Source organism: Haliaeetus albicilla, chromosome 3 (genome assembly GCF_947461875.1).
Source record: "Haliaeetus albicilla chromosome 3, bHalAlb1.1, whole genome shotgun sequence".
Lineage (NCBI taxonomy): Eukaryota > Metazoa > Chordata > Aves > Accipitriformes > Accipitridae > Haliaeetus > Haliaeetus albicilla.
The window spans coordinates 53,168,310-53,192,660 of NC_091485.1; the positions used below are offsets into that span (position 1 = coordinate 53,168,310).

Here is a 24,351-nt window from a genome sequence, read left to right on the forward strand (position 1 = left end):
GAGAGTAACCACGCAGGCTTTGGAAGCCCAGGAGTGCAAAGCAGCAGAAAGATCTGAAAAGGGGAAAAAGTAGTGTTGTAACACCTGAGGGCCACGGCCATCTTCTCATGCATCAGTCCTTTCAGTGGCACCAAGGGAATGAAAGGATGAACAGGAGGCAGCAGGGGTGTGTTTGTGTCTGTGCACACCTGTGTACAGAGAAAGAACAGTTATACTGGTCAGCTTCAAGTACTGTCCCTGAGGGGAGAAACAGGACCAGGAGGGCTATGTTTCTCTCTGGGGGTCAGCTAGGGAGAGATACTGTGACATAAAATATCTGTCCTCCGAAGAAATATCCACAGGGAGAAGAGACCAGGTCTTTAGTAAAGAACATATGGTTTAATTAATTTGACAGAGGAAAAATATATCCAGATACATTAGCATGTGGCCATGTATATTTAGAAATTTGATTTCTGAAGTTGTGACACCTAAAGAAAAAAATTTTGAAGGTCACTAGGGTTTGCAGTGCACGAGTAAATACTATTAACGTTTTCCCCTGTTGAGACAGACAGAAAACCAGCATTTGAGCCCAGAATCAGATTAGTTTAATTCCTTCCAATGCTTTCCTGCTGGCTGGCTCCAGGCAACTCCCTGCTTACTGCCCAATTTATCCCCATCTGGATTTTCTGTGGCCTTTAGAAAGGCCTGTTTGCACTGAACAGGTACCAGCACCAGGCAAGAACTCTGGCTGTGTGCCTACAGCACACGAAAACTTCCTGCTCCCACCATCACCTCTAGCAAAGGTAAACCTAGTGCCTACAGTAAGAACTTGGGAGGCCAAGGGATAGTGCTACTGGACTAAGAAACGTCCTGGTGTAGGGCACGGAGCGATCATTAGATGATGCCATTACACAGACTCTTGCACTGCACTGAGATAATTTCCTAAGGGCCACTAAACAGTTCTTGTATGTCAATATAAAAATGGACACAAGGAACTTTTTCCTTTCCAAGGGTTAAAGGTGATTTTCAGATACCTTGGCGTGGGCATGCCTGCATCGGCATCAGGGGCTATGGCCATGCCGCAGCCCTGCCAACAAGGCAAAGTTGCATCAAAAGCCATTTGCCACCGCAGCATCGCCTTGTCCCTGAAATAAGGAGCAGGCTCCGGCAAGGCTTCCTAGACCACAGGCATTGGTTTGAGTGAGCACAGTGCTACCCTGATGCTGATCAACAGCTTGCAGGTTCACGCTAAGTTTCTCGGTGGCGAAGCTGTACTCACTGCGTCGTGTTGCTTCCTCACGCTTTGCAGGAGCCTCAGCGCCTCCACTACAGCAGGGGAGGGAGAGGAGGAGGAGGGGGACAGTGGTTCCCAGCAGAGCACAACACTTACACGACATCCTGAGTAGGTGCACAGCTCATCGGGCCCTCCACCTCCGTCCATGTCTGCCCAGGGTTAGAGCATGGAAAGTCTCTCCATGCAGAGACAAACACCATTGGCAGTCAAAACCCTCTACGACCCCAGAAAGGAGTGGGGGAGGAAAGGAGGAGAAAACACCACCCTTTCAGTGACTCTGATTGGTTTTTTCCCATGTTTATTTACTTGGCACTGTCACAGTATGTTTCCATTTATAAAATTTAAAAAAATTAAAACTTCTATCTTTAAAAGTGGCAACTGAATAAATAAAGCACAAACATAAAAGACAATAAACATGAATGGAAGAAAATCAGATGTGAAACATTGACGTAGAACAGTAAGTTACATAGATGACTACCTGATTCGCTTTTGTCAGCCAACACTTTCTTCCCCTAACATCCATAGTTAGTCTCATAAGCAACCTGGCCAGGTGCAAGTGCCATATGCTTTTTCTTTTCTCCCTGAAGAAATATTTTTTTAATGATTTCTTTCTTCCTGTTTCTGTGACAAATATAGTTCTTCTTTAACCTAGAAGGCTCTCTAAGGCCTAGTGAAACTAAGCATGAATCTATCCTGAGGAATTTGTGAAGCAAACAATGGAAAAAAAAATACCTAGTATCTAGTCTGTCTGGGACTAACAAATATTCTGAATGAGAAAGATTTGATTAGAATCTGAACATCCCATATTTTCAAATAAAGGGAAAACAGGACAGCCGAGACTTCACTTGTGATCTCTAAAGAAGAGAATAAAAGCTGTTGCTGACATTTGCGTTTGTGCACAATGTCCCAAGAACACTTGGCTCAGGGGGTGCTCCTAAAAGTAATGTCCACATTCATCTTCCTGAGCAGGGGGAAGAGAAGCAGCAAAATATGGCGAATTTTCCAGTATTCTTTAAAAACCGTAACAAATTAAAACAAAACAAAAAAACAGGGTAAGAGCACACCATGTAAATGGTAGTCCCTTTCCATAATAAATACACTAAACAGAGAGAGAAATACATTTTGTGAAAAGTTATTTTAAAACAAACTTAACAGGGCAAGTCCCCAGGTGCAACTTAATGACTTCACATTGAACCATCAATGTTATTTTGCCTTTCCCCCAAAAGATTACGCCATTACTTCACCTGGCACAACACAATGGTGAGAAACACCATGTGCTACGCAGGGCTTGTCTTCTCCAAGGTTTTCATTGGCAATAGTGGGCATAACACTGCCGCACCACAGCCTGGTATAGAAATATCCCAAAGCCAATTTCCCAGCCAGCTGTATGACATTACAGAACATCCATCATCGCCTTCGGAAGTACAGAAGGAAATGCCATAGTAAGCTGGAGCCCTTAATATTTATGAATGCAAAGAAATAAAGACTTCCTCACATCATATGGTCTTTTTAATTAGTTTTATAGCCATGTATACACTTGAAAAGAAAATGTAACCCTCATCGTATCACATTGATAAAACAGCGTGCACACAAAGTGCTTTACAGAAGTTGTACAGTATACATTCTGCTTGGAAGCACCAGTGCCTATTAACGGTGACTAAGGCTACCTCATGTACTTGTGCACAGATTCACTCATCGTGAGCCGTATTTATATTTGGAAGTTCAATACACTGGATGGAGAAGCAGCCTGAGCCACTGTGCACTCTCACCTGAATATACCTAGGCAAATACAGGCAAGCTATTATTTACTGTAAATAAACAGTAAATAATTATAACATCCAATAATTGTCAGATTAATTCAGATTAGCAGTAGAATCTTGTCACTTCAAACATACTGTGGTTCACTAAGGAGTTTTGTTCATGAGTCCCTTTTACTCAAAGACACAAAGTGTCTTTGTGGGCAAATTCTTAAGAGAATAATTTTTTAAAAATCAGAAAAGAAATGGGCTATGGAATCAAATCTGAGACACTAAATGTATTCACTTTTTCTAGTTAAGCCTATCCATTACCTATTGTTCTTCTCATTACACTAGAAAATCAAAGGAACACCTAAAGCTGCTAATGTCCACTAGTACCTCCAAGTAAAGGATGTCTATGAAGACTTCCAATGTATTGGGGTGGTGCTCAGCTCTCTCGGGATTAGGCCTTTAGCAACCTTAGATTGCAGACAGAGGGGCTTCCACAAAGTATTGAGGATTTCTGTCCTTAGACTGGCCTGATACTCTTCTGTTGAGATCCTCAGACTTCTAGAGCTTGCAGCAATGTCTTGAGCTGGGAAAATCCTTTCCAGAGCTGACTTTGAGAGATGTGGTTTTCTGCACTCACAGCTGGGCTCACAGTATTATAGAAAGAAAATAAAACCATGAGAGATGACTATGGAAATGAACATTAATGGTTACTAATAACATAATTTAGCTTCAGTTAGAATGAACAAGACAACAATTATACATGAAAAATTAGCTTTTATTAAAAATGTTTAGTAATAGGTAATGACTTTTCAAAATTATTTTTACTTACTAAACCTAAACATACAAAGTCAGAAGCAAACAAGAAATTGCTTTGTTAAAATCTTACTGAAGGTTAACTTGTCAGTAGTTCTATCAGATTTCCTGCAAGGCTTGCTTTTAAAATGTCTTATTTATTGTACTATCAGCTTTCCTTTACAGAGATGCTCATCCTCCAGTCGAAATGTGTAGTCATCAACATGGATGATTTGATTCATTTATATAAACAGAAGACAGAAAAATTGAGTCGTATCCATCTCTCAATATAAAACCTATTTCTATATGTCACGCACATAATTTAGAGCCCAATACACTGGCTTCTGAAGCCAAAGACAGCTCTTACACTGACTGCAGCGTGCACCATATCAGAAGGGCAACATTACTAATTTCATATTAATTGGTGCAAGTATTCTTTGGTCACAGACATCCTCTATCTACCCAGTTTACAGCATTTCAGAAGCTATTTTCCACCCATTTTAAGTAGGTTCTTTACATTTTTATTTTATTCCATGGCTTTCAGATTTTTCTCTTGCATGTATAATCATACCTGTGTGTATGCATGTGCACAAATTTATTCGCGTTTTTTCTAAAAAGACAGATCAGGAGTGAAGAAAGGATGTCCTTTATCTTCTGATACCTTTCAGATGTCAGTCTGCAACAGCTCTAGTCTAAAAAGGCCTTTTACTGGAGTCCCTCTGGATAGGCAATTTGAATTTAGTACACTGCATCACTAAAGTTTTCAGAATACACAAAATATGAAAATTGTGATCTTTTTATTACATTGTCTATTACACTGTAAAGCCACATTATTCAAAATCAAGGTCTTATTTTTGGTGGGAAAAATTTAAGAGAGTAAGGGAAAAGCAAGCTGCTAATGATGCAAGCAAGAGTGTCTGGATAGTGACACTTTGCTTAAAAGGCACACCAAGAAAAGGCAAGCCAGGTTCCTCTCCTGATGGTTTAAATCTGTTTTATATTTTTTCTTATATATAGATTTGCATATATATATGTGTGTATACCTACACAAATATATGTACACACACACACACCCTTTGAGTTTTTGAGAACAGAAACTTCAAGAATTAGAAATTAATTTTAAATAAATAAGAACCATACTAACAGGGGCAGGTTGGTGCTGTTATTTTTTTGCTTCATTCTGATTATAATCTAATGACACAGTGATATGGTTACACCATTTTTTCCTTTACATCATTTCATTGTATAAATATGAGGCATAAGACTACCAGGTGCATTTTATCTTGCCTAAGGTAATTTTTATGGATCTTCTGTGGTTTTGGTTTTTCATAAGGGATGGTCATTACTTTAAGAAATAGAAAGAGAGTTGAGGGTAAGGATGTTCTCACAATCACAATTAAAATTTATTTGACTCTAGGGTTTACATGTGAGAGTGTGGCATGCACGCAAACACACACACAGAATGACAATGACAACAATGGCTGTATACAGCTCAAACCCAACTACTGGTCCCAGCATGGCTGTAGCATGCTGATCCTGTAAAAACTTTTGTTTTCCTTTTGCATAAGCTTTATGTTATAATGCACCATTTCCAAAATCTGCACTGTTCCATCTAAATGGTCCACGTATGATGACGGTAAATGTTAAGAGGTATGAGATGATTACTAACTTCGACAAAACATTTAACAGAAGATGCCCATACAGTAGTCACCATTAAAAGTTTAACAGCTGAAGGTTGAATGTAAAGATCTTTTCAGCTGTATTGTTTAAAGAAGTATGACTATCACAGTAAAGTTATTTACACAAAAGGCAACGATAGTAAAGATATCAATAGAGAACACAGTAGATTGTTTAGAAAGTGGATCACATTTTCTGCTAAGTCTGAAATATTTCTTGCAATGTTGTAAATTCTACCTACTAGATATCCCACAATATAAACCAGACAGAAGAACTTGTAAAAAGATATTAAGAGCTTGGTCCTGCATTTCTGATTCCCCCAAATCTACCACAGAAGACTGAGGAATTTTGAATGTTTAGTGATTGCAGGACAAAACCCTCAGAGGGCTGCAAAATGTTGCTGCTTTTCAGTACTTATTATATATAAGTATTCAATTTATTTTCTTTGGCTTTTAAATTACTATCCCTTTGTATCTATAATGTGAAAACAAACCAAACCCAAACCACTAATAACTCCCCTCTCCCCTCAAAACAGTGATAAAAAACCTAAATGAACCAAAGGACATATCCAAGAAAGTGTAGCTGTTACTTCATTATAAAACTACGGTGCAAAATAGAGGTTTATACTGGTCAGAATTGCAATAGCAATTGGAAATTTACACTGAAGGAGTGACTGCAAGTATTGCTTCTCCTGAATAACAGAAAAATCAAAACTGATTAGGCACTTGTCTTCTTGTTTAATGAGACCATTCAGTGTGCGTAAAAATGACAAAAATACTCTCTAAAAGAATGCTCTGTAGTGTAACAACTGTATTGCTCAACTACAGCCACAGTCCCTGATTCAGGAGAGCAGAAAAACATGTGTCTATTACTTATTTTATGCTTAAATCCTACTGATATGGATGTGCTGGAAACATGTTCAAGTGCTGTCCTGAACTGGGACGCTTGCTGAAATTGGAGTTTTAAAACATAATACAGTGGTGAGCTTCTTTTCATTATACTACAATACCAACTTTATCTAATCTGGCTCTGCTCTCCACTATATTATCCTAATACTTCCTAATAAAAAAGAAAACTGGCATAAAATAAATAGGATAACCAGAGATTACATAATAAATATGCTACTAAGTGGGAGGAAAATATATTGCGACATAAGGCTCTGTAGTGTTGCACAATCAAGAAATCGTTCCAGGTGCTCCAAAACACAAGTCCTAATGTACAACACCAAGTTACCACTATACACCTGAAAAAGATTGGGAAGTAAGAGATTAAACTTCTATTACATTAAACATTTGAAAATATAAACAAGTGGTAATGTGTTTCGTTGCCTTTGCAGAACACCATATGTATGTTCTTGCACTACTCCAATTGTCATTGCTTGTGAAGGAAAATTCAAATATTGGGTTTTTGAAAACTCTCATAATCGAATTCCTTCAGACTTACAAAGTTACCAGTGTCCACACTGACTCATAGTATTATCTCTGAAAGTAAAACACACTCAGAAATTTTGTTGCCTCCGTTTTTTTGCATCCATTGCGTCTAGGATAGGTTGCCTCTTTGCAGTGTACCTCTGACGAAGCTCTTCAATTTCTCGTTCCATCATAGGGTCCAAAGCCTTTAATCGCATCTGTAATTCTTCTAAACTCAGGTTCTTTAACTGTAAAACAATCAACCACCAAAACAAAACAAAAACAAACAAACAAACAAAACCAACAACAACAAAAAACAAAACACAAAAAAGATTAAAATCTGTTTACAACAAAAATGAAAACCACCACCTTTTATAATCCTTTAATTTACAGCTGCAGTGTTTTTACACACTTTGAGTGTATGTATACACATATGTAATTGTTTACATAACCAAAAGCCTTTGTATGCTCCACAGTAAATAATTTAACAGCATATGAAAACACAAACGCACACAGTACATTTAATTAAAAAAAAAAAAAAAAATCACTTTGCAAACCTTGCAAATAGATTATAAATAAATATAGGGCTGGAGTTTGACTCATTAGGCTGAAAAAAAGCATGCCACAGTATACACAACTATATTCATGTATATAAATCATATTGCTTAATCAAATACTTCTTACTGAACTTCAGTCTCTTATAGAAGCCTGAAAAACAGACAGCTGCTGCAAGTAACAGTCTGACAGATATTTAGAGGTACTTTCTGATAAGAATGACAAGGCACTTGTCTTCCTCAATAGATTGCTGCCAGAACTAGTCAAAGCAAATTGCTAACAAGAGTGTTTAAATAATACATGAAATAATTTCCTGAATTCATGGGATAGAGTTACCTTTGACCAAGCTCTTTTCTTTCTAAAAATATTTTCTCACAATGTTAAATAGTTCACTATATTTCATTCATTAAAAGCGATGGGTCATAAAACAAGTAAATCGCTTCGCTGGCTTGCTGGCTGCTGCGAATAAAGGTTGGAGTCTTGTCAGGTACTGGGGCACATCGGGCACTACTGCCCCACCGGCTCTTGCAGGGCAGGATGTACATTTGAAATATGTTCCTTTGGTTGGCCTACATATTTTTCTCCTGATGAAGTCTAGTGCCTCTCTGCATTTCTCTCGTCAGAATTGCCTATGTGCCAACTACTCTTCACCGAGTGTGAAAAATATCAACAAATTTCAGATAGCACAAATAATTTCATCCAAAGAAAGGGATAATCTATATTTTGTTTGCAAATATTCTGACATTACAAACAAGCACACCGCCTAACTTGGGGGGGGAGGGGGGACATTTTCTGAATCAACCTGATAATGAGTCAATACTTTGTTCATGAATCTAGGGCAGTCTTCCATCAACACAATCTGATCTGTTTTCCCTGAGGAATGAAATACTACTTTTGATCTTTATTTTTATCAGCATCTGAGGCATATAAATTAGCAACACATATTGCTACATACAATCCAAACCCCAGTATTATGACTTCTACTAATAGACTACATTGTACATAGTAAAAAAAATAACTGAAAGTCATAATAAAGAGGGAGTGCAGATCAGAAATTAATAGAAGAGCATATGGAAGAAGATGCACATTTTCATGCAATGTCATTTTAACCATAAGATTCCTAATGAAGCTGAGAACTAAAGCCCAGATGTCAAAGTATCTTCCAGGACCAAAGATCCTTACACCTGTATAAGCTTCAGAGACCTCAGATATGCTCAGTAGCTCATCAGTGATGTCTGTCTCTCCCAAGGCAAATTTCACCTTTTATTTCTTAGGGGGGGAAGAAAGACTTGCCTCTCAAATAATTAAATACCATCTAGTTTACTACATTTCTCCCATTTGATAAATGCAAGAAAGGATGGGAGAAAGGAATCATAATTCCTCAGTCACCAAGGCTCTTGCAGAAAAACACCTTTCCATTTTCAGAGAAAGAAAAGATTAAAAAAAGTCCATTCTCTTTCATTTGTAGCCAAGTAGTAAATGTAACTGGCACATTACAGACACTTTTCAGTGAAGATATTCTTTAGAGGAGTGAAGTGTCAGAGAGATTTGCAGTAAAATGAGAAGAGATGACAGTGCCGATTCCCCTCTGTAACTGATTCCAACGCAGCACAGATGAGAAGAGCAATAAAGCCATGTTTCTTATCATGTGTGAGAGAAGAAATATATTTGGGGCACCATGGACCAGCAAATGGGCTAAGGAAGGCACCGTGAATAATCTCGTGTGTGAGTGTTTTGTAAGAACTGCCACTGATGAAGTCTCCTACTCGCTCTGGGCCAGCCTGCGCAGCCATTTATTCCCTCTCAGTCACCACTGTAGACATCAGGCTTAAACTGCACAGAAAAGCTCCAGCTGATGCAATCACATAATTATTCTGCACTGAAAAACATTTTTTTATAAATTGTCAGAGGAGAATGTGATGGGTGAGTTTTTATTTAAAATTCAATCAAGAAACAGAGCCAGCAAACAGAATTAAATATTCTTTAAAGATCACAGACAGCTGGGTGGAAATCAAAATACAAAGAGAATGAATTTTTAAAACCAGAGAATAAGAATCGTTCAGAATGATCTCAGCCATGTCACCCAGGGGACCCAGGGAGCCGCAGTACTCATCTGTATGAATGGCTGATGCTCAGGACATTCAAATGAAGTAAATGACAGAAAACAGGGACGTTAAGAAACTGAACACAGAGTTATGATGGTCTCATCTATCTGACATCAGATGCTGGATTAGGCAGGAACAGTCAGAGACCTCTATGTACTATAGAAAACCATTTAAGCACATCTAAAAGCCAGAGCTGGCTCTAGCGGGGGGTGTGTGTGTGTATGGACATATGTATCTCCTTGGTAAATTTCAAAATATTTTTTCTTAACTTCTGTCTGCGCTATAGATATTACCTTGTGAAGCCTGAGGCCTAAACGCTGAATGCCACAGCAAATATATCAAATGAGATGCACAGAAATAACTCAAGATATTTAATTATTCCTATGTAATTTATTCCCCTGCATGATAAATATTTTGATTCAAATTCTTAAAGTGATAGAGCTCAGCACTCATTTACTTCCACTTGCAACCAGTTTGCAATTTAAACTGCCATAAATAATTTCCCATATAGTTTGTTGTAACTACTAGGGCTACTGGTGTTAATAGGAAGGGAGAGGAGGGCATTCAGCTGTGCAAGCTACAGGAATTCAAAAAGGCTTTAAATTACATTTTGATAGCTTTTTAAAAGCTGTAAACCGTAGCAGTTCAGTAATCAGGACAGTATGTGTCTGACAACAACAGATAGTTCAATTTCTGCCACTCCAAACAACAGAATCGATCGTGTCCTTTTGGAGATCAAACGTCCACAATCACACAACAGCCAGCAATTAGTGTCCAGATGGGCCACGGCCCAAGACAGAGGTCTTCAGTGAATGGGGTTTCTGGTAAAAGCATTTGCCTTCACTGGGACCCTTCATATCACCAGGTAATCACGTGGGTGTGGGAAAGCAACACTCCAAGTTCCACTTTACAATGCCTTGAATCTATCAGTTACATATAATAATATGTAATGTTCAGAAAGTATGTGCATCTGTTTTACACATACATATAGTCTTTTAGAGCTGGCATGCATACTCAGTTTTCCAGTAGAAAAATTAGGTGTTTACGGGAAAAAAACCCCAAACAAACCTTTTCTCCTGAAAGGTATATTTGTTAACCTAATAACTAAAGAGACTTACAATGTGTAAGGGAAGCAAGGAGAAAAAAAACAAAACAAAACCATCTCCAGAGCCAGATATTATTGAATAATTTCATTTACAAGCTGACAGGTTTTTAAGACACTGTCGCAACTAAAGAAGCCCCACTGAAATTCTCTACTCTGCTTTGCTAGAGCAAAGGAAATTGACTTTGCCTACAAAGAGACCAGCTAACAGTCATCCTTGTGGGGTGAGCTGCATCCCAGTGCTGGCAGCTGAGCTCTTGCCTCTGCCTTCTCCTCGCCCTGATGCAGGGGGAAATCCTGGTGGAAGAAAGGTACCCGTGCAGAAAGGAGCTCCATCAACCCAAGCTTCCAGTGGCAAAGATCCTTTCAGCAGCACCAACTTGAGCTGGAACAACCAGCACAGAATCAAAGCATAATTAACCTTTTAACTGAACTGTAATTTTCAGTTATAATCTTTGGAAAAGGCAACCCAGCCACACACTTAGGAGATCAATCAGTCTGGAAACCTGGTGTACCTTATCTTGAACTTTTAGCAAATGGGACACCAATCATTTACCTCCTCCTGGCTCATTTTTCAACTTACTCGTAACAAGGTTAGAGACTTTTCCAGGAAAGGCTACATGTAGAAGTTAAAAAGCCGCAGAACAGATTAAGAATCATTAGCAAGCTCTTCTTAATGTGACCATCTTCATTAAGCTGGGATACAGTAAAAATCCAAAAGTTGGGGCAGCTCCAGACACGAAGTGATCCAGTTGTGATCAGAGCACAGGTCAGAGCTACAAGTGCTCCAGAGATAGCTGCACTACCATTGTGTGAAGCTGGCAGGAACCACCGCTAATCAGTCTGGGGTTTTAAGAAGCCATAATCAAGTTTTGTAGCTGAAGAAAAAATAATCCAGTGTTATCATGCAAGGTTGGTCAAATACAACGCCATTTAGCATTTCATTGGAAGAATATTTCCTATGCAGAAAACATTCTTACTCTGGTCAGTACTGGTTTCAGGTTGATCACTTTTTTTACATGTCTTCAAACAGTGACACACAAGGAATTCTTTCCTCACATACTGATGCAGTCATCTCCCAGAACCCAACTTCAGCAAGGGAAGTGCAATAATTTTTACTTTGTTAGTCTTTCAGTCTAACTTCTTGCACCCCAGATGGACCAGCTTCATTTGGATCAGTATTTTCAGCAAACCAAAGGGGAATTACTCGCAGTCAATACTACTCCTGCCTGCAGGAGGACCCACACTGTACCCTACATGTTTTGTTCACAACCCTAGTCAAGTCATACTGATGAAAATTCAGACCAAAATGGGCACTTGGAAAATATAGATGCGTTTCTGCCCACAGACCCGAGTTCTGTAGCAATAAGCTGAGAAGTAAGGAGATAAAGTACAACCAAAAATGGACTCTCAGAAGGCATCAAGTCAAAGGGTGCAATGCAAATCCCAACTACTGGCTTTCATCTGTGTCCAGCACAGGAGACAGGACGAAGGACACGCATCTAAGATATTCGCTGGTGCTTGTGGTCCATGGATTTAGGCGAAGGGGTCTGGAAAGGAGTCTGGAACTCATTAGCTGAACTTGGCCAGCACATATCTGTAGCCATCCAAACTTTTCAGGGGGCAAAAGCCAAAGTTTTGGTGCATGTAGCACACTATAATCTTAATCCACCCTTGACAGCTAACAGAGGTAAATAAAAGCTCCAGCCCTGTGATGTTTTCAATATGATAAAATTAGATTTCATTAGTAATTCCATAATGCATGAGTTACTATTGCAAACCTCCAGTCTATCAAACTAAATTACGGAATACTGCCATTAAGCTGGTGCAACAAAAACAAGCAAGTGTATTTTCAGGGTTTAAATTGTTAAGAAAATAGATATTCAATCAAAAAATAATCTGTATCAAGTTTGTTGTGTTTACTTGAAAAAACAAATTCTTCCTAGCAACTGCTTAAATGAATCTTACAGATGCAACATGCCTTATTAGAGGCCTTTGATTAAAAAAATATGGATTGTTAATACTGTATTCTGAGTCATCTAATTTCCCATCTGCTAGTAATTCCTACAATATGAACTATCAACAGAATAGCTAACAACAATAATTTTCTATGGCAATTGCAAAAGTGGGTTGCCTACAGCACTTTCTAAGATTTAACCAGTGCATGCCTTGGATTGTTTTGTGTTGTTAGTGGCCTCAGGTAAGAGCAACCTTTTTCTCTCTAGCTGTCCCCTTCCCTCTGCTGAGCAGAGTTTTCTTTTCTCTAATGGAATGAGCTCCACTGATGACTTCAAACTCTTTTTTACTAGTATAAAAAGTTAGATTTGAGTCAGGATCCAAAAGGTACAAGGTGGGCCTTTCTGATCAATTTTTCTCATCTATGAATTAACACCCAAAATCTGTGAATCTCACTTATGCAGTAGTCGTCTCAGGCTTGTGTGCAAGGAAATACCCCATGGTTACTGTTGTCTGTTCAGCTGCTCCCATGCAGCAGCAGGGGGAGAATTGCTTTATGTTTGCTTATACAGCAAATCATGCTGACCTTGTATACGCAGTGTCAGGCAATGAGCTGTCTCAGACACCCACTGGCCAAACATCAGAGCTCTGACGTGCTGCCATCCCCACCCCTGCTGTCACTACAGTGGGTATATAAGTCACAAGAAAACAAACTTGGACAGGGGACAGAGTGAGAGCATTTATTTCAGGATGTTGGAAGAGAAAGTGTCTTTGTTGTAAAACATAAACCATGGAGTTATATAAATATAAAAAGGACCTCATTTACTATCATTATTTTTGACAATTTATGAGAGAGAAGGACCGACAACCTAACTTTCAAAAGCCAAAGTTCATTCCACAGGACTGCAGTTATCTTGAACATTTTGGGAGGTAAAATAAGCACATAGCACTAAGAGAAAATTAAAGATGGACAACTTCATGTAATTTTAAAAAGTCTTTTTAGGGATAATATTGTATATAAATGCCCCATGATTAATTCTTATCTTCACTAGTAGAATTCTCTCCGCTCAGACATTAAAACTGTACATCATTTTAACAACACAAAGCTAAACCTTCGTCACTACCATCAACATCTTTCAGCTCTAGAAGGCTTTTCTTAGCTTCATACAAAGTTACATTTCAATAGCAAACCACCAAGGGGAAAAAAGGGTTTTCTATAGTGTTAGTGCATACTATCATTTGCATACCTTTGTTGAATACTGCCCAGGGCCTTCCTTTGAGCCATTAAGTACTGCCAATCCCAAAATTAAAAAATCATGAGCTGGGTCCTTCACCTTCATTAAATTACCCTTAAAAATTAGATTCCTAAAATAAGAGGGTTTTAGGAGGAGGGACATGTCCTTTTATTTCCCTTTTCATGAAGAAGCAGCTAGAATCTAACAATTTCTGCAATTAAAAAGGCCAAAAAGTTCGGGGGGGGGGGGGGCGGATCTAGTAGCCAAAAACTTTAATGAGCAATCCTGACTACAGGAACTGAAATTTAAGGAAAAGCAATCATCATGAAACACAGTGTAAAATTAGCAATAATGCTAACTCTTCCCTGTTGCAATTTTACCCAGTTCCTGACAAAACCAGTCAAGTAGTATGTATTAATGCTTTATCCTATCCTAAGCAGTTCAAATATCGTTTACACTGGTTTTATGTACTATAGCAGCTGATGTTCATGTAGTTGCAAGGTATATAATCTTCACTAAAATAAATAAAATAACATAGAATCTGACCACAGGGAAATAAACTGCAAGCAATGTATCTCAAAAACCTGGCAGCTAGTAAACATCCATTAATAAGCACCTTTGAGATCAAATCTTTTGTATGATAGATAAGTTTAATAAATAAATTTAGTTTTAAAAGTGTACAGAAGGAAAAAATCCTACCATTCCCTCTTTCTATGTCATTTACAGAGAGTATTGTTACATTACACACTTACAGTTGAGGCTACCGAAGCACAACAGTTTAATTTGCTATCACTTTCTCTTTAGAATTGCATCATCCATCACAGACATTTTAAAAAATTACTTTTAGAGTATCACAGGCAAAAATTCACAGTTTGAAATGCCTTAGAGAAGATCTTGGTGGTTGTCGTGGTTTCAGCCCAGCCGGTAACAAAGGACCACGCGGCCGCTCGCTCACTCCTCCCGCCCCCCTCCGGTGGGATGGGGGGAAGACGGAGGAGAGAAAAAAAAAACCAAACCTGGAACCTCGAGGGTTGAGATAAAGGCAGTTTACTGGAACAACACAAAGAAATTGCAACAACAACAACGGTACTAATGAAAAAGTATACAAAAAGAGTGATGCACAGTGCAACTGCTCACCACCCGGGACCCGACGCTCTGCCACTTCCCCCACCGAAAAGAAGAGCCCACCCCCCGGCCCGCTCCCCCTTTATATACTGAGCATGATGTCACATGGTATGGAATAGCTCCTTGGCCAGTTCAGGTCAGCTGCCCCAGCTATGCCCCCCACCTCCCAGGTTCCTGTAAAAATTAACTCTATCCCAGCTGAACCCAGGACATTATCCACCCCTTATTCTATACCATCTACATCATGCCCAGATCTTACATTTTCCAATCGACCACTACCACTTCCTTGTCTTATATATATAAGTATATGGACTTGCGTCCGTCCCCGTCGTCCCCCCGCACACACACACACACGCGAATGGTATTCCTTTAGCGTATGGGCTATTCCTCTAATGTGTCCATTGATTTTATTTAGTCCATGACTTTGGGGCTCCATCTGTTGTAACAGTTCTTCAGGATAAGAGAGATGGTGTGAGATGGTGGGTTGTTGTATGCTGCCTCTGGAACTTGTGGCTAGTACATTTGGTGCAACTCACGCCCTTGTTCTGCAGGTCGAGGATGTTGATCTTGAGGAAATTGCTGGGTGTCAGTTCAAGTTCTGTCGCTGTTGTACTTGGCTTAGTTTCAAAGTCCATCCCGCAGTCATTTGGGTAATTCTTACAGTAATACCCTTGATATGGCATATAGACACTATAGATACAATGACATGCATTGGCAGGGTATTTAGCAGTTAGGTATCATACAGCCCAATTCACTGGCTATTCTCTCCCAAAATCAAATCTCCCTGAGGTACACATCGAACTTCCCCATCCTTCTGCATCACCCACCAGGTGTACCCAGGTCCCTGAGCAAAAACAACCCCTTGAATGGGTTTGCCTCTGCTTGAGGGAGGACTAACCCAGACTGTCTTTCCTAACATACTCCTCATGCGCACTACAGGGACTTTATCGCCTTCTACAGTATGTGGAAGTCTTGGTTGGGCGGGGCCAGCCCGATTGGCAGATCCTCTAGTATTAACTAACCAGGTGGCTTTTGTTAAATGTGTATCCCAATGTTTGAAAGTCCCACCCCCCATCGCTCTCAATGTAGTTTTCAGCAGTCCGTTGTATCGTTCGATTTTTCCAGAGGCCGGTGCGTGATAAGGGATGTGATATACCCACTCAATGCCGTGTTCTTTGGCCCAGGTATCTACGAGGTTGTTTCGGAAGTGAGTCCCGTTGTCCGACTCGATTCTTTCTGGGGTGCCGTGTTGCCATAAAATTTTCTCTTCAAGGCCCAGAATAGTGTTCTGGGCAGTGGCATGGGACACAGGGTATGTTTCCAGCCATCCAGTGGTTGCTTCCACCATTGTAAGCACATGGCACTTGCCTTGGCGTGTTCGTGGGAGTGTGATATAGTCAATCTGCCAGGCCTCCCACTGTTTATATTTCAGCCATCGCCCCCCATGCGACAGGGGTTTTTGCCGCTTGGCTTGCTTAATTGCGGCACATGTTTCACATTCGTGGATGACCTGTGCGATAGTGTCCATGGTCAAGTCCACCCCTCGATCTCGAGCCCATCTATATGTTGCATCTCTCCCCTGATGGCCTGAGGTATCGTGGGCCCACCGAGCCATAAATAGCTCACCCCTACGTTGCCAGTCCAGGTCCACCTGAGACACTTCAATCTTGGCAGCCTGATCTGCCTGCTGATTGTTTTGATGTTCTTCAGTGGCCCGACTCTTGGGTACATGAGCATCTACATGACGTACTTTTACCACTAGCTTCTCTATCCGAACAGCGATATCTTGCCACAGTGCGGCAGCCCAAATGGGTTTACCTCTGCGTTGCCAGTTGCCCTTCTTCCATTGCTGTAGCCACCCCCATAGGGCATTTGCCACCATCCATGAGTCAGTATAGAGATAGAGCACTGGCCACTTTTCTCTTTCAGCAATATCTAATGCTAGCTGGATGGCTTTCACCTCCGCAAACTGACTCGATTCACCTTCTCCTTCAGCAGTTTCTGCAACTAGTCGTGTAGGACTCCATACAGCAGCCTTCCACCTCCGATGTTTTCCCACGATGCGACAGGACCCATCAGTGAACAGGGCATATTGCCTCTCATTTTCTGGCAGTTTATTATACAGCGGGGCCTCTTCAGCCCGTGTCACCTCCTCCTCTGGCAACATTCCAAAGTCTTTGTCTTCTGGCCAGTCCGTGATCACTTCTAAAATTCCTGGGCGACTGGGGTTTCCTATGCGAGCCCGTTGTGTGATCAGTGCAATCCACTTACTCCACGTGGCATCAGTCGCGTGATGTGTAGAGGAAACTTTCCCTTTGAACATCCAGCCCAGCACTGGCAGTCGGGGTGCTAAGAAGAGCTGTGTTTCAGTACCAACCACTTCTGAAGCGGCTCGAACTCCTTCATATGCTGCCAATATCTCTTTTTCAGTTGGAGTATAGCGAGCCTCGGATCCTCGATATCCCCGACTCCAAAACCCCAGGGGTCGGCCTCGGGTCTCTCCAGGTGCTTTCTGCCAAAGGCTCCAGGTAGGGCCATTCTCCCCAGCTGCAGTGTAGAGCACATTTTTAACATCTGGTCCTGTCCGGACTGGCCCAAGAGCTACTGCATGAACAATCTCCCGCTTAATTTGTTCAAAGGCTTGTCGTTGCTCAGGCCCCCATTTAAAATCATTCTTCTTCCGGGTAACTTGGTAGAGAGGACTTACAATTTGACTGTAATTTGGAATATGCATTCTCCAAAAGCCCACAACACCTAAGAAAGCCTGTGTTTCCTTTTTATTAGTCGGTGAGGACATAGCTGCTATTTTGTTGATCACGTCCGCAGGGATCTGACGACGCCCGTCTTGCCATTTTACTCCTAAGAACTGGATTTCCTGCGCAGGTCCCTTGACCTTACTTTCTTTTATGGCAAAGCCAGCCTTCAAAAGGATTTGGATTATTTTCTTCCCTTTCTCAAAAACTTCTTCTGCCGTGCTGCCCCATATGATGATGTCATCAATATATTGCAGGTGCTCTGGAGCTTCACCTTTTTCTAGTGCAGTCTGGATCAGTCCATGGCAAATAGTGGGGCTGTGTTTCCACCCCTGGGGCAGTCGATTCCAGGTGTACTGGACACCCCTCCAAGTGAAAGCAAACTGTGGTCTGCACTCCGCTGCCAAAGGAATGGAGAAAAATGCATTAGCAATGTCAATTGTGGCATACCACTTAGCTGTCTTTGATTCCAGTTCATATTGAAGCTCTAACATATCTGGCACAGCAGCGCTCAGCGGTGGCGTGACTTCATTCAGCCCACGATAATCTACTGTTAGTCTCCAATCCCCATTAGATTTCCGCACGGGCCATATGGGACTATTAAAGGGTGAGTGAGTCTTGCTGATCACTCCTTGGCTCTCCAATTGGCAAATCAGCTTATGGATGGGGATCAGGGAGTCTCGGTTGGTGCGATATTGCCGCCGGTGCACCGTCGTGGTAGCAATTGGCACCTGTTGTTCTTCAACCTTCAGCAACCCCACAACCGAAGGGTCCTGGGAGAGACCAGGCAGGGTAGACAGCTGTTCAATCTCCTCTGTCTCCAATGCAGCTATACCAAAGGCCCAACGGTACCCTTTTGGGTCCTTAAAATACCCCCTTCTGAGATAATCTATACCAAGGATGCACGGGGCCTCTGGGCCAGTTGCAATGGGGTGTTTATGCCACTCATTCCCGGTTAGACTCATTTCGGCTTCCAATACGGTTAGCTCTTGGGATCCCCCTGTCACACCAGAGATACGGATGGGTTCTGCCCCTTTATAACTTGATGGCATTAGGGTACATTGTGCACCAGTGTCTACTAGAGCCTTATATTCCTGTGGGTCTGACGTGCCAGGCCATCGAATCCACACTGTCCAGTAGACTCGGTTGTCCCTCTCCTCCACCTGGCTGGAGGCAGGGCCCCTCTAATCCTGGTTAGAATATCTGTTACCCACTTTTTGCACATGTGAATCAGAAGTCCCTTCAAGAGGATCAGAAATGAGATCGGCCCATCTACTGCGCCCGGGGGACTGCTCACGGGAAACTGGAGCAGCAGTTTTCCAAGAAGAATCTTCTTTTCTGGTTGCTTTTTCTCGCAACTCCCGTACCCGTGAATCCAAGACTGAGGTAGGTTTTCCATCCCACTTCCTCATGTCCTCTCCATGGTCACGCAGGTAAAACCACAGGTTAGCCCGTCGTGTGTACTTTCTCTCTCCTCTCTCTTGGGCAGAGGAACGCTTACTCCCAATAACTGCAATGCGGGCCTGTACAGGTGAGGAGGAGGACATATCTACTTTGAATTGCTGGAACTCTCGGGACAATTCCTCTACAGCTGAGACACAGGCCCGTAGGGAGGAAGAGAGACTTCCTTCATATTGCCGGAGTTGGACAGCCAATTCATCCACCGTTTGTCCATAGCCTTCTTTCCAGGACATTACTGCCAATGAGTTGGCATAGGTTGGTGGTGCACTTCGTAGAAACTTCCGCCACATCGGTTGTGTGCATTGGACTTCATCTGGATCTGTGGGTGACTGCGCATTTTCTGGATCATTATAAATCACCTCCAGCACGGCTAATTCCCTCAGGTACTGGATACCTCTCTCCATGGTGGTCCACTTGCCTTGGTGACATGTAACTTCATCCCTGAAAGGGTATCTTTCCTTTACACCTAACAGAAGTCGCCTCCAGAGGCTGAGGACTTGTGTTTTTCTCCCAATTGCCTTGTCGATACCCCCTTCTCTAGACAGAGATCCCAACTGCTTGGCTTCCTTACCCTCTAATTCCACACTACTAGCCCCATTATCCCAGCATCGGAGCAGCCAGGTAACAATGTGCTCACCTGGGTGGCGGCTAAAATCTTTTCGCATGTCACGCAACTCACTCAGGGATAGAGATCGGGTAATTATTTCAGGTTCTGCCTCTTCCTCCTGTTCTCGCGATGACCCTGGTTCATCTTCATCTCTCACTGAGCGAACTGATTTCTTTGTGTGTTTCTTTTTCTGTACAGGGGCAACTGATACTGGCACAGGTTGGTTCTCTGGTTTAGTGGCAGTATCTGTCACCGGGGTAGGGGCAGCCATGGTACCTGTTGTCGTGGTAGGGGCGGCCACGGTGCATGTTGTCGGGGTTGGGGCAGCCACGGTGCATGTTGTCTTGTTTTCCATCTTTTCCCCCTTTTCCCCCTGGGGGTGCTGCATAGTATCAAGCAGGGTTTGGTAGATACCGGCCAGGGCCCAGCACAGTGTAGTGAGTTGTGTGTCTCTGGGATAGCCACAGCATTTTCCTTTCAAAAATTCTATCACTTCATGAGGGTTCTGCAGTTGTTCGGGAGTGAACTTCCAAGTCACTGGAGGTGAGAAGTTCTCTAGATACCTGCCCACATCCTCCCACACGCCGTGCCACCCATGAATATCCAGCTTTGGGACAGATCTCTGGGTGGTACTCTTAAAGAGCCTCTTTGTAGCCCTAGACAAGACCTGAAACATAGTCAGGAGGCATAGCACTAACAGCACACAGGCTTGCGCATCCCAAGGATATTCAAAATTCTCGAAAACTGTTGTAATTAGTTGGAAAGAGAAAAGGGAGGGGAACGGATGGGGGGAAGTATCCCCCCCTGACTTCCCCATGGGTTGGGTGTAATTACCAATAAAATCCGACAGAAGGTGCCCAAAGTCTGGAAATGATATCACTGCCTCATACAGATAACAGCTTAACCTCATGACCAGTGATGTAATCATTTCACAAGTCGACATTGCCCAGTACAGCAAAATGATAATCCCAATCACTCTCCCAGAGATGAGATATGCAACTACAGGCAATACATAAAGCATATAAGAACTTACAAAACGCCACCATGTAAACAGCTGAATCAGCATTGTGACTAACATCTATTTATCTAGTATAAGAAATGCGTATGACAAATTTGTTTCAACACGCTCTGGCCAGATCTGTCGTTATCTCAACCCTTCGTGCCCCACGTTGGGCGCCAAAAAGGACTGTCGTGGTTTCAGCCCAGCCGGTAACAAAGGACCACGCGGCCGCTCGCTCACTCCTCCCGCCCCCCTCCGGTGGGATGGGGGGAAGACGGAGGAGAGAAAAAAAAAACCAAACCTGGAACCTCGAGGGTTGAGATAAAGGCAGTTTACTGGAACAACACAAAGAAATTGCAACAACAACAACGGTACTAATGAAAAAGTATACAAAAAGAGTGATGCACAGTGCAACTGCTCACCACCCGGGACCCGACGCTCTGCCACTTCCCCCACCGAAAAGAAGAGCCCACCCCCCGGCCCGCTCCCCCTTTATATACTGAGCATGATGTCACATGGTATGGAATAGCTCCTTGGCCAGTTCAGGTCAGCTGCCCCAGCTATGCCCCCCACCTCCCAGGTTCCTGTAAAAATTAACTCTATCCCAGCTGAACCCAGGACAGTGGTTTTTTACATACTGTGATTTTCTGTACCAGGCATCTCAAGCTTAATGGTACAGTTAGCCCTGAAGAATACTATAAATGTTTACTGGAGCTCCCAACAGAGTAAATAATCTAAAGCTTAGGAAAAACACTCCATCTGGATACTCACCATGCTATTTAAACTTGATTGCAAATATACCCACACAGTGCTGATAGCAAAGCAGCTACCACACCTGATCTAAAAATATACAGGATTGTCCCCCTTTCCCCCAGCCCTTTCTGCTTTTGGAGGAAAAAAAGCATGGGAAGAAAAAACAAACAAAAAAAACCCCACCCAACACCTTTTCAAATATTACCAAGCAAAGATATAAACCTTTAAAATGAAAATGAGTTCTTTAGCTAGAGCTCCTAGTGTACTAAGTAGTATCAAAAACGTCAGCATTTTATCTCTATTAATCTGTAGCTCTCCAGGGCAAGTGCTTTTAGTTGTCCTTCATAATGAGCTCAGCTATCAGCAGGTACATTGCAGTTCACCCTTGCCCTTGAGTTCACCATATCACATTTCAGCAAACTGCTGTTATTATTCAGCTATATAAACCCAAATGTTACCTTCATATTAAAAAGTTTTCTCAAGTTATCTCCCTGACATCTGATTCTTCCATGAGAGGATCATTTTTAAAATGTTCAGAAAATAATAGTATTACATTTTTGTAAAATTCTACCAATCACATGTAAATGCAAGCTGTATTAAAAACAAAGATATAAAGTATTTGGGATGAGAGCCATTTTAAAAAATAAAACCATTCAGTTAAAACCCCTAAACATCCTAAAGATAAAATAAAAAATGAAAGATGTTCCCAGTTTTCCTAAAATATTTTGTAAACACAAATCTATATTGAAAAGTAAAGTTAAAGACATAAGTAACATGAAATAGAAGTCCTCAGATTAAAAAGAAAGCTGTATTAATATCTACAAATTCATTACATACTTAATGATACCATTTAAAGATCTTTTTCTTCAATAGTTCCATTTAAGATTATTTTAGAAATAGAAAGAAAAATGGAAACTCATTGAATAACGAGTTATGGGACAATAAGATACACACATGCACAGAGATAATGTTAAAGTTAAAACCAGACCCAGAAAAGCATTTAACCTGAAGAGCAATGGAAGAGGCTAGAAGAATTTTAAACCTTAAACTTCAAACCTCAGTCTCCTAGTAAGGGACAATATAAGTGAATCTCTAGTTTCTTAGAAGTACAAAACATTGATACTCAAAACTAAACCAAAAATGGATATAGCAAAACTAAATTTTCCTAACAGGAAAAGTCTGCTGCAGGAGACATGCACCCCCCAACCCAAAACGCACATACAAATTTATATCTTATTTGCTGGGCAACCTTGACTTAGTTATATTCTTTATAAGGAAGAAAACTCAGTTCAGTTTAAAACAGCCAATTCAGAAAGGATCTAGGAAAATAACACATCAACTTTAATAAATGGAAAAATGATAGACATACTGTTTGCTGGCTTTTATTTCATGCAGAAGGTATTGTGGTAGTCACATACAAGAGAGGATGGGTTTCAGCCACTTTTGGTACAAGATGGACAGGAAAAATCCTATAGTCCAGAAACTTAGGGCAATTTATAGGCAACAAATGCCATGTTTCTTAATCCCTGGGAGAAGGAAGAAAATACAGCAAAGACAGCAAAAAGACAGTAAAACTGAGACATCAGTTGAGAGCAGTCTGCAAAACATCAGAAAGAACAGAATCTGAATGCAGCAACTGAAATAAGCCAGGGCTAAGCAGAGAAATTTAACTGAGGTATTAGTCGCAGCAGGGAGAAGAGATCCCTGCCTCAGGAAAGGCACACGTTACCGCCTTGGGAGAGGATCAGGGAGAGGACGACACCCAAGCAAGCCTAAGCACCAACACACAGCATGTGGATGCTGCACATAGAGACCTGCAGCGATCTGGGAGGGGAGAAGCAATCCCCCAGCCCGAGGCTACTGGCACCTTTGCTAGACAGCACCAAGTTTCATTTTCTGTATGACTTTAAAGATTTAACAGAAGCACTGCTGGCTTTTAAAGAATGCATCTCAGTCCATAGTTCCTCAAATTTTCTTTATTCCTTTCTCAATCATTTTTTGCAAACCTTTTTTCCCCTCACAGAACTGCCTGACTACCTATTTAGTTTGATGTGGTTCAGTTTTCCTAAGCACTGAAAGAACTCAGCTTGCTAAAAGATCTGGGCTCCCAATAGCAGAGGCACACCCCACAAAGTCCCCTGACGACAGAAAGGTACCATTCCACTCCTACATCGCATTCAGCAGCTTACCAGCCACAGGGGCTAGAGATTTCATTTGCTTATAACAGCTTTGATATTAGGAAAACTGATGAAAATTGTTTAGAAAAACTCTTTATTGTTCTCAAGAACTGAGCAGATTTTTTAAAAATCTCTTTACACCTTAAACAATAGTTTCTTAACTCTTCCTAATGCTGCCTCCTATTGAAGTCTTATCTACAAATCATACCAACCAGATACTGCAGAGTTTCAGCTGGTTCATTAAAGTGGATTTAGTTTTTCTTTTGTCAAAATGCACCAGCTCCACATTTGTGAAACACAACTTAAACAAACACTGACTATCAAATAATCTTTAACCAACCTGATGAAATCCACTTTACGATGGTCTAAATCTAGTAGACAGCTACCGCCTTGCTTCTAGTCCAGACTAAATTAGATCTAAAACAAGCAAATGAATACAGAAATGGATCATCTATCAAATAGCACCACTTAGCTAGCAGCTTTTAAATAATATATCTTTTCCTTTACAGACATGTAGTAGCAACTCTCACTACAAGTAATATACTAAGAAATATGCCAAAAGTAGGAAAACACAGAACAAGATAATCATTGATGACTATTCATGTCAAAACACATTAATCAAG

The 24,351-nt window shown here is 41.3% G+C and overlaps 1 protein-coding gene across 1 annotated transcript in view; it reads right to left on the reverse strand.

The window, feature by feature from the left end:
• Positions 1 to 2,764: 2,764 nt before the first annotated feature.
• The window catches only part of STK3 (serine/threonine kinase 3), a 153,104-nt gene continuing 131,517 nt past the window's right edge, over positions 2,765 to 24,351 (reverse strand). Inside the window, exon 11 of the mRNA XM_069779752.1 lies at positions 2,765 to 7,147. Coding sequence (XP_069635853.1) covers positions 6,989 to 7,147 — 159 coding nt within the window. The 3' untranslated portion in view covers positions 2,765 to 6,988. The remainder of the gene's footprint in view (positions 7,148 to 24,351) is intronic.